General features: G+C 40.0%; 1 protein-coding gene across 1 annotated transcript in view; it reads left to right on the top strand.

Annotated features, from left to right (window-relative positions):
- Bre (brain and reproductive organ-expressed (TNFRSF1A modulator)) overlaps positions 1-16,599 on the top strand; it is a 405,798-nt gene that overhangs the window by 324,955 nt on the left and 64,244 nt on the right. The window contains exons 8-10 of the mRNA XM_013013787.1: positions 2,551-2,650; positions 6,034-6,104; positions 7,724-7,806. Of these exons, the coding sequence (XP_012869241.1) occupies positions 2,551-2,650; positions 6,034-6,104; positions 7,724-7,806 (254 nt within the window). The remainder of the gene's footprint in view (positions 1-2,550; positions 2,651-6,033; positions 6,105-7,723; positions 7,807-16,599) is intronic.

Here is a 16,599-nt window from a genome sequence, read left to right as displayed (position 1 = left end):
ATTCCTCAGCACCACATAAGCAAAAAGAAAAAAGCCGGAAGTGGCGCTGTGGCTCAAGTGGTAGAGCGCTAGCCTTGAGCTGAAGAGCTGAGAGACAGCGCCCAGGCCCAAATTCAGGCCCCACAACCAAACCCATAAAAAAAGGAAGGAAGGAAGGAAGGAGGGAAAAAAGAAAGAAAGAAAGAATAGAAAGAAGCAGCATGGACTACAGGGCCAGGCAGACATCTGTGGTTCCATCTTGGTTTTACTAGAGACTAACTGTGTGAAGTGGAGGTAACTTCTGTGCTCTCCAAGCCCTGATTTCTTTATCTGTGAAATTATAATAAGTTATCTAATAGGGAACATTAAGTCAGATAATATGATAGAGCATCTAACAAATGTTAGTTCTTGATCATCAAATAAGTAAGACACAGAAATGTGGGTCTTCCAGCAAACCCCACTGAGTCTTGGATTTCTTCACACTTGGACTTCTTTTCATCATAGGTAATTTTTTTATGGCTGCGTTTCAGAATGACCTGATTTCTGGATAAGGGAGAGATAATAGAGAGATGAAGGAGGAGACATTTAAGTTCCAAGAATTATCCACAAACTATTTTCCTTCCTCATAGGCAATTTGATTGATTAAAAACTTACTCTGAATGTTTCATCAAAGTCAGAGGCTACAGCAGTCAATTCCAGGGAACTAAATTTTTGGAATTTTATAATGCTTAGGATTGTTTATTTTAGTAAGCTGTAAGTAGTGTGGATCTTGACAGTATCTACATTATACAGATCTCTAACCAGTAACCACAGAGTATAAACAGTAACCTCATATTTCTTGTCCAATGGTATTTTCTTCTTGATCAGTTTTCCTTCCCAGTGGAATCATTAGAACCCTCTGGTGAGGGGTAAGCCTTCTGTGTATTCGTGCTTATGGAAGAGAGGACAGAGCCTGTCTCAGCTTCATGTGACATCATAGTTTCCCTAGACTTCTTCAGAGTTTGTGTTAAATCTAATCCAACATCTGCACTGAGTAGTGAAAGGAAACAATGGCTTTGCTGCTCCTGTACAGTTGCAAAGCACAGATGACTCATTAATGTCATACCGAGTTGAAGACTGTCATATAATACTTTCTGTTGTCAGGATTATTTTGCTTTTAGCTCTCCTCTGAGTAGAAAAAAGTATACTCCACATCTACTTCCATGCCTATCCTTGGCTTTTGGTTCTTTGGGGTTTTCATTCACATTGTAAACATATATAAAATAATTTCAGAAATCTATCATCAGCCCAGGATAGGTCTAGAGTACTTTTATGTTTTCTGTCTCAACCAGCCTGCCCTATACTCTTTGGAAATGAGTTTCTAGGCAATTACTATGACATCCTTTTCTTCCACTTAACAACTTGTAACTGGAGAGACTCAGATAAAAGTAACCATAAGATTAAGGAATTTCAGAGTGTTCTATATCCTACCATATTTAAAGTTTTATGGAGCTTAGAGAAATGCATATATTGAAATAAAATTAAAATAAGAAAAGCTAATGTGGACTGGGCATAGTGGCTTGCACCTGTAATCCCACCTAGTTGGGTAGGAGATAGGAAGTTTGTGGTCTGAGGCTGGCCCAGACAAAAATGTGAGTCTTTGTCTGAAAAATGTGGTCAAGTAGAAGAGTCCCTGATGCCTCAATACTTCAAATAAAAGACAGACAGAGAGGAAGGAGGGAGCAAGGAAGGAAAGAAGGAAGGAAGGCAAGCAGGCAGGCACAAGCAGGCAGGCAAAAACTTCAGGGTGGCTTATGAGCTGGCTGCTGGTGGCTCACACCTGTAATCCTAGCACCTCAGGAGGCTGAGATCTGAGGATCACAGTTTGAAGCCAGCCCAAGCAGAAAAGTCTGTGAGACTCTTTATCGCCAGTAAACTATTCAGAAAATGCTGGAAATGGTGCTGTGATTCAAGTGGTAGAGTACTAACCTTGAGCACAAAGAGGCTCACAGACATTGTCCAGGCCTTGAGTTCAAGCCCATGACCAGCAAAAACAGAGAGAGAGAAAGAGACAGAGACAGAGAGATGAGAGAGACAGAGAGAGAGAAGGGGAGACATGAAATATATACCATAAATTTCTGAACAATTCCTCCTACTAATTGTATGTTGGTTGAATGGAAAAAATGTCAGATGTGTGAACTATTTCTGAATCAACATTGTAAATTAGTGATTGAATCAATGATTATTGACTAGATCTTGTTTATTAATGAATGTGGACTGTACATTTCTCTTATATACTTGGAAGGCTACAAGATCATAGGACTGATAAACAAGAGAACTAGTCTTTTCATTGTAATGTTGCAATGTGGCATCAATTAGATTAGTTCAGCTCAGGTACTTAATGAATAACTTTGTCCATCCCTTAATTAGGCACAATTCAAAGTATGCCTAAATACTACACACAATAATATATATATAACTATTAATGTTGGTCTGACATTTACCTGTGCTGATCGGATTTGCTAATTTAGGGCATCACTTCCTAAGCTGCTTCGTCCTAAGATAACTGTTCCTGTGCTCTTCTCCTTTCAGTGCCCTGGGAGGCTCCTCAGCTCTTCATATTCCTGCTTTTCCAGGAGGAGGATGTCTCATTGACTATGTTCCTCAAATTTGCCACCTGCTCACCAACAAGGTAAATGCAAGTCTCATGACACCTCTTGTCTCTGAGATCCTTTCTTTCATACGCCACATCCCCAGAATGACCCTGAGTGTTCCTACTTCCTCAGGCCATCTTTTACTTTAGCCACCATCTAATATCACTTTATCTGCTTAGAATCACAACCCATCCGTTTCTCCTGCTGTTTCCTTGTTCTCCTCTTCCTTTCTAAGGATCCTGACTTCCACTTGCAGTATTATGTTCATCTTTTTACTTGGTATCTTGAGAATTAAGTCACACACACCCCTTTTTTTTATTTGCTAGTCGTGGGGCTTGAACTCTGGGTCTGGGCACTGTCCCTGAACTCTTCAACTCAAGCGTAGCATTCTACCACTTGAGCTACAGTGCCACTTCCAGTTTTCTGGTGGTTAATTGGAGATAAGAGTCTCATGGACTTTTCCTGCGTGGACTACCTTTGAATTAGGCTCCTCAGATCTCAGCCTCCTGAGTAGCTAGGATTACAGGAGTGAGCATCCAGTTTCCGGCTAAGTCATCCTTTTCTTGAGTTTCCTTTTGTTCCCCAAGTTTTTGCAAAATGTAGCACTTGTGACCCCTTCTTTCCAGATCGTCTGTTACATGCATGCCTATGGATGTACTTGTCACTAGATGCTATCAATATAATTCCTTTTAAAATATTTTTTTATTTTCTTTAAGTAGTTGTACAGAGGAGCTGCCATTTAACAGAGCAGTTTATTAATGCAGTGCTCTTGACGAATGTCAGCCCTTTTAGCATTCTTACCCACCCCTACACATTACCCTCCCCTCGCTTTTCTTAATTTTTAAGTTATTTATTGGATTTCTTTTGTCACTTAACAACGCAATTTATGTATACAATGCAACCGGGTAATTCTTTAAACTGCTTTCATTTCTTCCTGCTTTTCTGAACCTCTCCTTTTAATCAGTCCTTGATTGTTCCTGTCATACCTGAGAGCAAGAATTCCAGATTCATTAGTCTTCTACTCAGCCATATCATATCATCTAAAGCTTTCTCTTAGCTACATGCATGAGCCCATTACAGGTAGCTGAATCTACTATAATGCTAATTGTCAGGTATTTCCAGAAAGCATATGAATGTAGTTAATGTCTAGCCAGAGTGTATAGCTGAAAACTAGAGATATTAATGCACTAGCAACTCTGGCTTTCTTTCCTTTCCCACGTGGACTGTGACTCAGTTTGTTTAATTACCAAAGTACTGTTTTCTTTGTTCCTGTTGACTTGTTCATATTGGCTTGAAAAAAATAGATCTTTTGTTTGTCTCTCATTGGAAAGATACTGCATCTTCATATAGGAAATATTTTTGAAGTGCAATAATATCGCAAAGCCTTCAGTATTATTTTCTAAATGTCAAAGAAACTGAAATCTGGCAACTCTGCAGCTGAGCCTGGCCCAGATTCCAGGGCATTTAGCTCTCATGGAGTGGTGGCTTCTCCTGAGACCAGATTCCCCTAGCTACTACCCTCCTATGAGAATATGCAGAGGACAGAGTCCTTATTTACATTCTGGGGCTTTGCAATGCCTTCAAATCTGTGTCCCAGAATTATAGAGAAAAATGCAAATTGAGTCTTACAGAACTGAGAAGAAAAGCCTTTTTAAAGCTCTCCAATTGAGATTAATTTCTAGTCATACATTTTCCTCAAAAAAAAGTTATAATATCGTTTTCCCGGAAATGTAAGAAGAATCAGTTCATTTTTCTTATCTGGTTCCCTTTCATTAATTTTACTTGTCTTTTGAAATTGGTGTTCTTCTGTTTGCTCTAAACGAGGACAGTATGGGCTGCTTTTAGGAACAATCTCTTCAAATGAATTTCCATAATTACATTGGAATCTATCTTTATAGCCAGTTTTGTTGTGGGTTTCTGTTAAAATGGTTTTCTGTTTTTAAAATCAAGTACACAGAACTGTTTTCATCCCCTTTTCAAACAAAGCCACTTAAGCAAGCTTATCATCTGTTTTTCTTTTCCGAAAATAACATTTCTGAACCTGCATTAAGCTTGCAATGTAAGCACTGTTTTTGTAAATTGACATAAACCCCTATTTTATAAATAGAATTGTTTTACTTTTAAAGGGTACAACATGGCTATCAGTACCAATTGTGTCAAGGTTATTCCAAGTACTTTATCTTGAGCTTTCTTTAGCCATGGAAATGTATTGTGGCTGCAGCCAATATAAACAATTTGGGGGGGGGGTCTTTTTCTTATTGCTTCTTTCAACCATTGCAAGGACATTGTAAATAATTTGTTTTAATGGAAGAAGCTGGTACATAATGACTACCTTTCAAATGCCTAACTTAATGAGTTCACAATTTTTTAAATAGAAACTGTCATTTGGTGGTAACAAGGAAATATAAAAAGTTGCAATCTCTGATTCTAATACTTCTCATTCTGAATTTCAGGATGTTTAAAAGAAAGCATTATCTTAGCTTTTCAGTAGGAATTTGAGATAACCAACCTATTCCAATTGATAGGAAAAAGTGCTGTATAGAGAATGTCAGCCGATAAAGCAAAAAGGATGATAGATGTTTTTAAGCCCACCATTTACCATCTTGCACCATTATTTTTAATTAATGAAATTAATTGATTCAGTCAAGAATCTCCCAACAAATACTAAAATTCCTAAATGAGTAGTTGATAGGGAACTATGCCTTCAGCTTCTTCAAGAGGTAAATACTGTAGATTTGGAGGCACGGTTGTACCTGTGGTACACATTCACCAAGGCAAAAGGGCACATCTCTTTACAATGGAGTCACCTGGCTATTGTTAACCACTTGGAGAAGCCCAGTATTACGTATGAAGATGTCTTGCAAAAAATGTTGACCCTGAAACGAATCGTACCTTTAGCTCTAACGTCCACTTTATACAAAATAAAGGAAAAAAAGAAAGCAATCAGTGTCTTTAAAAAGGCAATCATGTGTGTGCTTTGGGACATATACAAGCATACATGCACACACACTGGAGGAGGTGCTATCATAGGTTGAAAGTCTTAAAAAGACAAACTAATAATATGCCTTTGAAAAACTGGAGAACACTTTGGACAGCATGCTAAATTTGTTGGTGTAAGGGTATTTGTAGTTTCATAGGAGAATGGCGTATTTCTTTGAAGTTGCATACTGAAGTATTTAGGGATTAAACTGTCACAATGTCTCTAATTTTCTTTGAAATGTTTCAGCAGGATTGATTGATAGATGGGTAGGTAGATAGCTGGATGAAACAAGTAGACAAAATATTCAGAGTTGTTGAATATAGGTGGTGGGAATATGGGTGTTTATTTTCTCATCCTTTCTACTTCTCTAAATCTTTGAAGTTTTTCTATAAAGCATTGAGAATTTTCTATGCTTCTTCTCAGCTTGGGTTCCCATTTCAGGTGCAGTATGTGATTCAAGGATATCACAAAAGAAGAGAGTATATTGCTGCTTTCCTCAGTCACTTTGGCACGTAAGTTTTTACTTTGTTTAAACCATATGCTAACAATACTCACACTTGCTGGTGACTCTGACCAGTAGATTTGGTTAAGAAAATAGCACCGAGTTCTTACTTATGATACTTTATGGTATTTTGTTTATTCTAGAGCCCCCAGAATTACTTTTTAAAAACTCAACTGTTTTTTGGTAGTACTCAGGGCCTTGTACTTCCTGGTTCTCTACTCCATGAGCAACCTACACCATCTACTGCCCTTCTTACCCCACTTTCTCTACTTTTTTTGCCGCAACTGGGTTTGAACTCAAGATACTGTACAAGTTCAGTTTGCTCACTCTGCTAGTTGAATCATAACTGTAGCTCAGCTTTATGCTAATATTTTGGTGATAGGCTCTTTCAGACTTTCAGCCCAGGCTGACTTTAAACCATATTCCTCCTTCTTGAGTAGCTAGGATTTACAGGCATCAGCTACCAACACCAAACCATTTGTTGTTGTTGCATTCTTTAACAATTAACAGAAGCAAATATTCTCTTAGAGAGGCAGCATGCCTTGCCCAGCCACAGAAACCTTGGTAATAATGACTCCTATGGCACCAGGGAAGTGACCCCTGACCACTGAGCTTTGTGCTGCCTGCAAAGTGTTTTATTTCCATCATCTTCTAGTGTAGTCATGAGATGAGGCTGGCAGGAAATTCTGCTCCCTTTTTTCAGATATCCCTAAGACTGTGGGAAGTTCATTGACTCAATAGAAGTCACACACTTAGAAAAAAAGATAGCCAGAGCTGGAACTCCATGTCTCTAGGATTCAGGTCTCCTGACAGGATTTTACCACCAACACTGCCTCATGGTTTGGGGGGGAGGGGGCGGGAATCTAATATTAGACCCAAAAGTGGTGACTCATACTTGAGAGAAGGAGTGGAACTTGGTGCCAGGAGGGAATTGGAAAGCATGGAGCTGTGGCCATGCCATGGAGGGAGCATGGGTGGTTCTTGCCTGCTCCCTTACCAATCAGGAGCTGTTGTCTCTGACACCCTGTTTGAACTCACCTATGACATGGCTACTTCACCCTTCACCGAGAGGACAGGGTATGGGGGCAGTGCGGGCGGGGAGGGGGGGGCAACCAAAGGATTTTACATACTTTGGAAGAAAAGTAATACTAATCCCAAATATAGTCATTTTTTCTCATGACTGCAAGCACCCGGGGGCACTGAGGCATTATTTAGATGGATGGTGACATTGGGCTTTGTAGTATTGTTGCTGATCTTGTTTCTTAATTTCTCCTTTTACTCATAACTCATAACTAATGCTTCCATTTTATGGTTTGCCTTGTTTTCTCATAACCCTGAGAGGAAGTTTACTAATACTGCATTTGCTTGACAGATGAGGAAGCCTCTGTTTCCTCATTTCATTCGAAGATTAAATGATTTGCCAGAGGTCATAATAGCACATTTCAAAGCTGTGACTTAAACCTAGATGCTTTCATTCCAAACCTCATGCCCTCCCTGACCCTCACCTGCCTGAAATCTATTTGAGGTTCAACAGCTCTGACCTTATGAATAGAGTCGTAACTTGGGCCTGTCTCTTTTAGATCTTATTTTGATGAGGGTTTTCTGTTTGTGTATGTTTTTGTTACTTAGAGGTGTCGTGGAATATGATGCAGAAGGCTTTACAAAACTCACTCTGCTGCTCATGTGGAAAGACTTTTGTTTTCTTGTACACAGTGAGTATCCTTTTGCTATCAACATCAGCACGCATTTAAAACTGTTACAAATGACATGGAGTAATCAGTATGTGAGCTTTGAGAGACCTGGTTCTAGCATGTGTGCATTTATTGTGTGATGGGAAAACCAGAATATCTGTAAACCTTAATCACTAGGATGATTTTGCCCCTCAGGGAATAGCTAGCAATGTCTGGTGACATTTCGGGTTGTCACAGTGAGAGAGAGGAATCATTATTGGCATCTAGTGGGTAGAGGCAATGCAACAAAATGACCAAGTTCCCCTACCAGGACAACCCCTCTTAACAGGAAATTATTGAGTCCATGGTGTCAGTGTCTCCAGGCCAGAGCAGCCTTGCCTTAGACAGATTTCTTTTTCAAAGTCTCTTTCCCATATGAGATCTCAAAACTTTTGATCATTTGGTTTTCTTTTTTCGGAAGTTTAGCACGCAGTTTTAGAGCTTCAGAGACCATATCCATGGCCCTATCTGTGTAGAACCCTTAGCTGGGTCACAGTATAGCAGACAAACAGAACCAGTTACATGCAGAAGAGTCCAATTGCATTGGGTGGCTTGGCTTTATAAAAGCCCATTCCTGTGGGAATTACATTAATCTGCCCCCAAAGCAGTGCCTTCAGTGCCATAACCATGTTCTACTAGGCTTTACCTCCTAAAGATTCTACTACTACTTACTTCTTAATACTGCCACACTAGGCCCAAACTTCTAGCATAGCAGCCCTTGGGGGACATAGCCACATTCTAGCAGAGCTGCTAGGAGATTACGACTTGCAGTGATGCTCAGGAATAAAACATCATCCACGTCCCAGCTCCTGCCGACCCTCTTGTGAGCATATTCAGTGTGCATAGTTTGCTGTTGCTTTTAAATGTCTACAAAATATTCTCTATGACATTGTATAACCACAACTTCCTACCACTCCTTCTTTACGTCACTGTCTTAGCTTTACCAAGTCAGACATGTGAAATTGAGTCCCAGTGAAATTTTTCACTTCACTTTGAATTCCCTTCTTCAGAAACACAGAACCCTAGGCATTCCTTTAGAACAGCTACAAAGGGACCTTGGGTTTAATTTACTTTTCCAGAATGTTTCTAAGATTGTCATTTCTTTCCTCCCCAGGCTGTTTGCTCCCTTGTCCCTTCATGTCACTGCTACACTCTTGGCAGATAAGAACATGGCTGTGAATCAAGGGACTTAGATATATTTCCTGCTCCATCATTCACTCACAACTTGTCCTTAAACACATTATTTCCACCCTTTTGCTCCTTCTTTATCTAAAACGTAGGACTTGCTACATCAGAGCAAAGCTTGCTTAGATAATATGTTTTCTTCAGTCAGGCAGTTCTGCATCTGACACTTACCTTCCTTTAGAAGCATCTGCTTGCTTGGCTACAACACCCAAGGGACCATTTGTTCCTTTTTTCCTTCCATAAAGATGGGGAGTTGAACACAGGGTGGCAGGGACATGACAAAGAACACTGCAATGAATTATTCTGGGATCTCAAGATGTGAACGAGGAGGAAGGAAGTGCCTGGAGATGGAGCCAGTCTTCTGTGGGTGGCTCCACCATTTTCTGGAGGTTGAAGACCTAACAGGACATGAAATAGCATTCCTGCTCCCCCTCGCTCTGCATTCTTTCTGGGCAAGCAGGATAGTGTCAGCAGAATAGGTGCTAGTGGGTGACTCTGTTTTGGGTGTTAGAGGAAAGAGGCAGACATCTCTGATCCCTTCCTATGGGAGAGTACAGAAGTGAGATCCCTGCAGGGAAAGACATGGTCTATGTTCTGGGATCCCACGGGAATGACAGTTTCAGGAGTGGAACTGTAGGCCAGAGTGTGGCGATGGCACTTTCCTTTTCCTTATTATGTCTTTCCTTCCTGCATTTATCATCAGTTACTGAAATGACAACAGAATCAGAAACTTTCCCATTCAGAAATGTTTTAGGAAGGTTTTGTGGATGTGATCTAAGTAGTGTCCATTAGCTCTAGAGAAAGAAATTCCATATTTGCCGAATTGTTCTTACCATTAGTGGTAGATGTCTTCAAGCCAGTAGCTTTTCAGGCAAAGAATAGACACAAGAGCAGGCCTTGGGGAAGTGATGCACTCCTCTCTTCCTGGGCCCCACTGAGCACGCTGTAAGTAGACAAAGGAAGACACAGGCTGTGTGTAGTAGCACAGTTGCTACTACACACAGTAGTAGGGAGAGAAGGGGAGAACATTGAGATCCTCAACTTCTAAAACAATAGGCAAGTCTTGTGACTGTGACCTATAAATCACTGGGTCATCCCACATGGAGCTTAGGGCATGTCTTCCTAACAAATGCCTATCAGACCAAACCTGCCCATTTTGCTGTACCTTTATGTGCAATCAATTGACCTGAGCTCTTGAGTTCAGTGAGATAAAATTTTAAGTTTAATCTTAAGACTCTTGCAGAACTGTAGCAGGAGTTGGAAAAATGAAGTCCGGAGGCCAAATCCCACCATCAGCCTGTTTCAATATGGTTCTCAAGCTAGGAATAGTGTTTACATTTTTAAAGGGTAACAAAAGAAATAATGTGCAGAGATGATGTACATTGTAGGCCTACAAAGCCAAAAATAGTCATCATTTGGCCCTTTCAACCCTTGGTCTAGATGAGAAAGGACAGCAAGTAAAATTGAAGTAGAATGGTATGATTCAATTATTGTGGCTGTGGCAAGGGGGTGCTGGTGGGTGGGGGTGGAATCTGACGTGAGACATGTTTTGTTCAGGGCTGGTGAGCAAACCCAGGGCCTGCTATATGCATGGTAGGCAGTTACTCTACTTCTGAGCAACATCCTTGGTTTTTTGTTGTTGTTGTTGTTGAGATAGGCTCTTCATATGTACCTTAGGCTGTCCTTGAATTTGCTGTTGAGAACAGGATGGCCTTGAACTTGCCATCCTTCTACCTCAGCCTCCTGAGTTACTGAGATTACAGGTGTATACCTACAGGCTTGGGTGTGGTATGCATTTTAAAAACAAATACCAGCCAGGCACTTGGTGACTCACACTTGTAATCCTAGCTACTCAGGACGCTGAGATATGAGGATTGTGGTTCGAAGCCAGCCTGGACAGAAAAGTCCATGAAACTCTTATCTCCAGTAAACTAATTGGAAAAGGCCAGAAATGGGCTGTGGCTCAAGTGGTAGAGTGCTAGCTTTGAGCACAAAGAGGCTCAAGGGTAGCACCTAGGCCCAGAGTTTAAGTCCCACGATTGGCAAAAACAAAAACAAAAAAATCTTGTTATATCCTATTATATATACAAGGGATATATGAAAGAAAATGATTCTAGTTTTATATTACATATATAATTATGTTAACATATGTACATATGAATGTTGTTGGTTGTGGGGCTTGAACTCTGGGCTTGGGCGCTATCCCTGCACTCTTCAGCTCAAGGCGAGTGCTCTACTGCTTGAGCCACAGCCCCACTTCCAGTTTTCAAGTGGTTTATTGGAGATAAGAGTCTCACTGCCTGGGCTGGCTTTGAACCATGATCTTCCATCTCAGCCTCCAGAGTAGCTAGGATTACAGGTGTGAGCTACCGGCACCTGGCAACCTCTCTTAAATGGAGAGATGGATAATAAAGAAGTAAATGAGCAAATGCATAAATCTCAAATGGCGTCAGTGCTGTGATGGAGCAGAGCAGAGGGCTGTGCTAGATACCAAGGAGCCGCTGGTAGTGTGGATGGGGAGGAGACATCCAGCGCTGAGGCAGGCTGGGTGGGCGGGGCAGGCTGGGCACAGTCAGCAGTGGGAGAGTCAGATGTTGATTTGTTGGGGAGGTTGCTTCATTTTTTTTTTAAATTACTTTCTTCATGATTTGTTTTTGAGACTGTACTATGGATCTTTAACTTGACCCAATCTACTTCAAGTTAGTTGTGACTTAATTCTGATAAAAGGTTAACAACTGTACTCCTATGCTTCCTCTTTGTTTTTGCTACTAACTGCTATACATGTTACATTGATGTATGAAATACTATATTTAACACACTATAGCTGTCTACCATTGCTATAAACTATCATAGATTTTAAAGGAAAGAGAAAAGCAATTCTCTTGTGAATGGCCCTGCTGCTGTTTCTGGGGTACCTTTGCTGGCTTGGACTGCTATGGTACTCCATTTTACCATTGTCATGGGGGGTGGAGGGGTGGCAGGTTTGCTGAATCTAAAGAATGATGTGTTTGGACTAGGAAGGTGGCTCAGTGGTAGAGCGCGTGCCTTGCATGCATGAGGCCCTGGGTTCGATCCTTAGCACCACATAAGCAGAAAAAAAAAAAGCCGGAAGTGGCTCTGTGGCTCAAGTGGTAGAGCACTAGCCTTGAGCTGAAGAGCTGAGGGACAGCACCCAGGCCCGGAGTTCAGTCCCATGACCAGACCCCCCAAAAAAAAAAAAAGAAGAAAAATGATAGGTTTCTCTCTTTTTAAAAAATTTTTATTTTAATGATTAATGCTGGCATGAATTTCTTAATATTCTTTCTGTGTCTTTATTTCTGTGTTCATTCATTCATTAGATTTACATGTTCAGTAAGTACAGAAAACAGTTATTTTTCTTCATCAGTGGGATGTTTCTAATAAAATTCTAACTTTCAATTTTTCAAGTGAGAAAAAATTAACATTTGAATCTTAAGGCCAATAAGTTAGAAAGCAGGACATCTTTTGAAAGGCTTGGTTTGGTGGCTACAGATACTTCAGCTCTGATTAAATCAAGCAGCCTGCTGCTTCCTTGTCTCTTACACAGGAAATGATTTATGTAGATGTTCCACTATTGCCTCACCACAGAGGCAAAGCCACCACAGCAGCCACTCTGTTCATGAGCCAAGTGATGAGATTCCCATATTCCTCCATAGAAAAAGTGATCTGCCTGGCGCTGGTGGCTCATGCCTGTAATAGCCACTCAGGAGGCTGAGATCTGTAGTTCAAAGCCAGCCTGGGCAGGAAAGCCTGTGAAACTTTTAGAATCTCGTGGTTGTTAGCCATGAGCAGAACAGCTGAACCCCCATAACAGGGAATAGAGGAAAGGGGAGGAAAGGAAAGAAAGAAAGGGAGGGAGGGAAGGAGGGAGGGAGGGAAGGTGGCCTGTGTAGAACATTTGCCAGGCAGCAAACAAGATGGCTGATGGATGACTCAGCAAAACCTAAACCATAATGCTTTTCCAAACTTATTTTTTAGATGCAAATTGCATTTTTATATGAATGAATACATTTGAAGAACAAATGAGACTCAGAAATGATTAAATTGATTAATCAGAGTCGATTAAAATTTAGTAGCCCCAATGGTATATATTAGAAATTGCTGCAAGCCAAGTTCATAAAGAAATACAATGTTATTTTAGATTTAGCTTGTTCATTTTCTATCAGAGATAGAGATTATAAGTTTAATTAAGTTGATAGTTTCTCAAATGAATAATAACTATCAAACTAACAGGAACCAGTTGGTTATGAATAAAAAGTAAAACCAATCATTTCTTGATGTTGCTTAGTGGCAAAGAATGTGGCTGGGTGCCATTTACTCACACTGGGAATCCTAGCTTCTCAGGAGACTGAGATCTGAAGATCACAGTCAGGGCAAGAAAGTTCAGACTCTTATCTCCAATCAACCAGCAAAAAGCTGTGGTTTAAGTAATAGAGTAACAGCCTTGAGTGAAAAAGCTAAGGAATAGTACAGGTCCTGAGTTTAAGCCCCAGTAGACACAATAATAATAATAATAATATGGGAAAAAATTTAATCTTTCTAATATCTTTTCACTTTACCTATGAGAGCTACTGGGTCCTTTTTACACCTGAAACACTCTGGTTAGTTTTCATCTGAGACTTCTTGAGGGTGGTTAGCCCTGCTAGGCTAAGTGTTTTCATTTTTTCATTCCACACACAAGCACACAATACTCTCAGTTCACTATTCAGAGCCCAGGTCCCTAGGCAAGCCACTCTCACTGTTTTGATTCAAATTGAAACTTGCATTTCATCTTTAGATCAAATATGTAAGTTCTGTGCTGAGTATTTATTTCATTCATCTTCTTGGAAATACTCTATTGTTGTGCCTTGGATTTATACAACACCTTTTTTAAAGATTTTTTTAAATTATTTTTAGATACAAATTTTTGTTATTATATTAAGGAGTTGTACAGAGGGCCTTTTAAAGATCTTAAAGGATCCCTTGTAAGGCAGAAGTTGTAAACTAACAGGCAATAATTTCTTTTTCTCTTTACCTTGTATAGGTTGTATGATTCTTTTCCATTGTAATTATTGAATTAAAGCGATTGTAAAAAAGTGAGTTTTTCTGATCAAAGAAAGTCTATGTAAATTTTCAGTGATTTTTTTTTACTTAAAAATGTATGCAACTGAGATCATCTTAACAAATTTTAACCAGAAAGGCATCTCACACAATGAAGTAAAGAAAGCTGCTAACAGAGAGTAACCTATAATTTTGATTTTTTTTTTTTTGGTGCCAGTCCTGGGGCTTGAACTCAGTTGTCTGGCACTGTCCTTTAGATTTTTTATTTAAGGCTGACATTCTACCATTTGAGCCATAGCTCCACTTCTGGCTTTTTGGTATAGTTAATTGGAGATAGGAATCTCATGGATTTTTCTTCTTGGACTGACTTCAAACCACAGTTCTCAGGTCTGAGCCACCGGCACCAGGCTAAAAACTCTGCTTATAATCAATACTAAAATAGTAACTCGGGGGATACATAGACATCACTTGGTACAAAAATGTTTCTGTTGAAGATCACAGGAACCATAGTTAACATGTATGCCATGCCCCAGCCACTGTTCCCAATACTTTGTATATATGACTTAATCCTTCCAACATCTTTCTGAAGGTAATTACTAGTATTACCCCCATGGAACAAAAGGAAAAACTATTGCAAGATGTAAGTGATAGCCAGGACTTAAATCTAGAAACTGATTCTAGATCCCATGTGCTAAGCTTCAGGTAATTGTTTGGCAGTATCCACTGGTGGGTGACAACTTTTAGACTCTCTGAGAACTCCACAGAGAAACTGGAAGCCCCAAGAACTAGAGTAAAAGATCAATGCTCTATCATGCACAAGTCAGAAAGATGATCACTGTCATCATCTCTGAGGAGGAAGAATGGACATCTCATTAGAGATGGTAGAACTAGCTGAAGGCAGAGAAGCATGAGACTGGAGTTATTCCCCAATGGTAGTGTCAGTTTATCTGATTCTAATTCCCTGCCCAGCAACACAAATATACTAACTAGCCAGAGGTAGGGATTCATTCTGTGGCCACTGAAAGAACAAAACTAATTAAATCAGCTAGAGAATTAACTTGCTACTGATAATTTTTTAAGACTTGGTTTAACCTAGTTATTAATAATAAATGTGGTTATTGATCATGGTTTGACATAAAATCCCATGAAAACCTGCAAGGTTACATGCTTTCCCAAACTCAGGAGCAATGCAAGTATGGAGGAGCCCTGATTCTGAGAAGAGAAAGAAGCAGGTGGGACCATGGCAAGCTTCACTCCTTTACATACAGAATAATCATTTCTGTGGACTGGATCTATACTGAATGCTGAGATTCTTAAAGAAAAGAAAGGAAGAGAAAAAGGGAAAGGGAGAGGGACTATTTATTATAGAAATTTCAAAAGTAGAGGGCTGCAGCCATGATTCCAAAGTGGTAGAGTGTGTCCCTAGTAAGCACAGGGCTCTAAGATGAAGCCCCAGTGTAACCTCTCTTGAAAAAATAGAGTAAAAGGAAGTAGGAAAAAAAAAAAACTATAATGAACCTCTGTGTGGCCATCACACATTGCAATTTTTATTGTGGCTTGTTTTTAATTAATTATTTTGCTGGTCCTGGGGCTTGAACTCAGGGCCCAGGGTTGCTTCCCTGACCTTTTTTGTTCAAGGCTTATTTGAACCACAGATTTTTTTTTTTTTTTTGGAGCTAAAGCTGTCACGTACTCTCAATGTGTTCAAATCCAGTCATCGATCTTGAAAGCTTTCCTGTAGAAGAGTTGTGGAATAGAAGAGCTGTGGTCCCAAATAATGGATGTTACAACCAGTTTTTCTTTTCCATAAATTAGTTAAGAAAATATGATTAGTTGAGACTGTTAAAAACATCAGCTCACCCAAAGAAACCAAAATCTTTTTTGGGGAGGGATCCGGTTATGGGGCCTGAACTCTGGGCCTGGGGCGCTGTCCCTCAGCTCTTCAGCTCAAGGCTAGCGCTCTACCACTTGAGCCACAGTGCCACTTCCAGCTTTTTTCTTTTTGCTTATGTGATGCTGAGGAATCGAACCCAGGGCCTCATGCATGCAAGGCAAGCGCTCTACCACTGAGCCACCTTCCCAGCCCCAGAAACCAAAATCTTACATTTTAGATTCTCTTACAGTTTTAAAGTGCTTTTAATTATTTCTTTTAGAGTATGAGCCATCCAGTCAGTATGCCAGTTTTTAATGCATGCTTAGCAGTTAGAGGGCACATATGTCAGAAGTATTTAACATTTTTTTGTGCCAGAGACAACTTTGGTGCAACCTGTGAAGCCCTTCTTTAGAGAACAGCATTTAAAAATCAAAGAAACAAAATATCTCATACTAAAAAAGGGAAAACAAGTCTATTGAAGTACTGTTATCAGATCTTTAAAAAGTTACAATGGAAATAGCACAATGAAATGCCTCCCCAAATGGCTGAATGCTGATAAAATTAATTAATTAAAAATTTTAAGGTAGAGGGGCTGGGAAGGTGGCTCAGTGGTAGAGCGCTTGCCTTGCATGCCTGAGGCCCTGGGTTCGATTCCTCAG

The sequence above is a fragment of the Dipodomys ordii genome, unplaced genomic scaffold, assembly GCF_000151885.1.
Source record: "Dipodomys ordii isolate 6190 unplaced genomic scaffold, Dord_2.0 Scaffold20, whole genome shotgun sequence".
Lineage (NCBI taxonomy): Eukaryota > Metazoa > Chordata > Mammalia > Rodentia > Heteromyidae > Dipodomys > Dipodomys ordii.
Note: the sequence above shows the minus strand (reverse complement) of the source record. Positions and strands in the feature narration are given on the sequence as shown.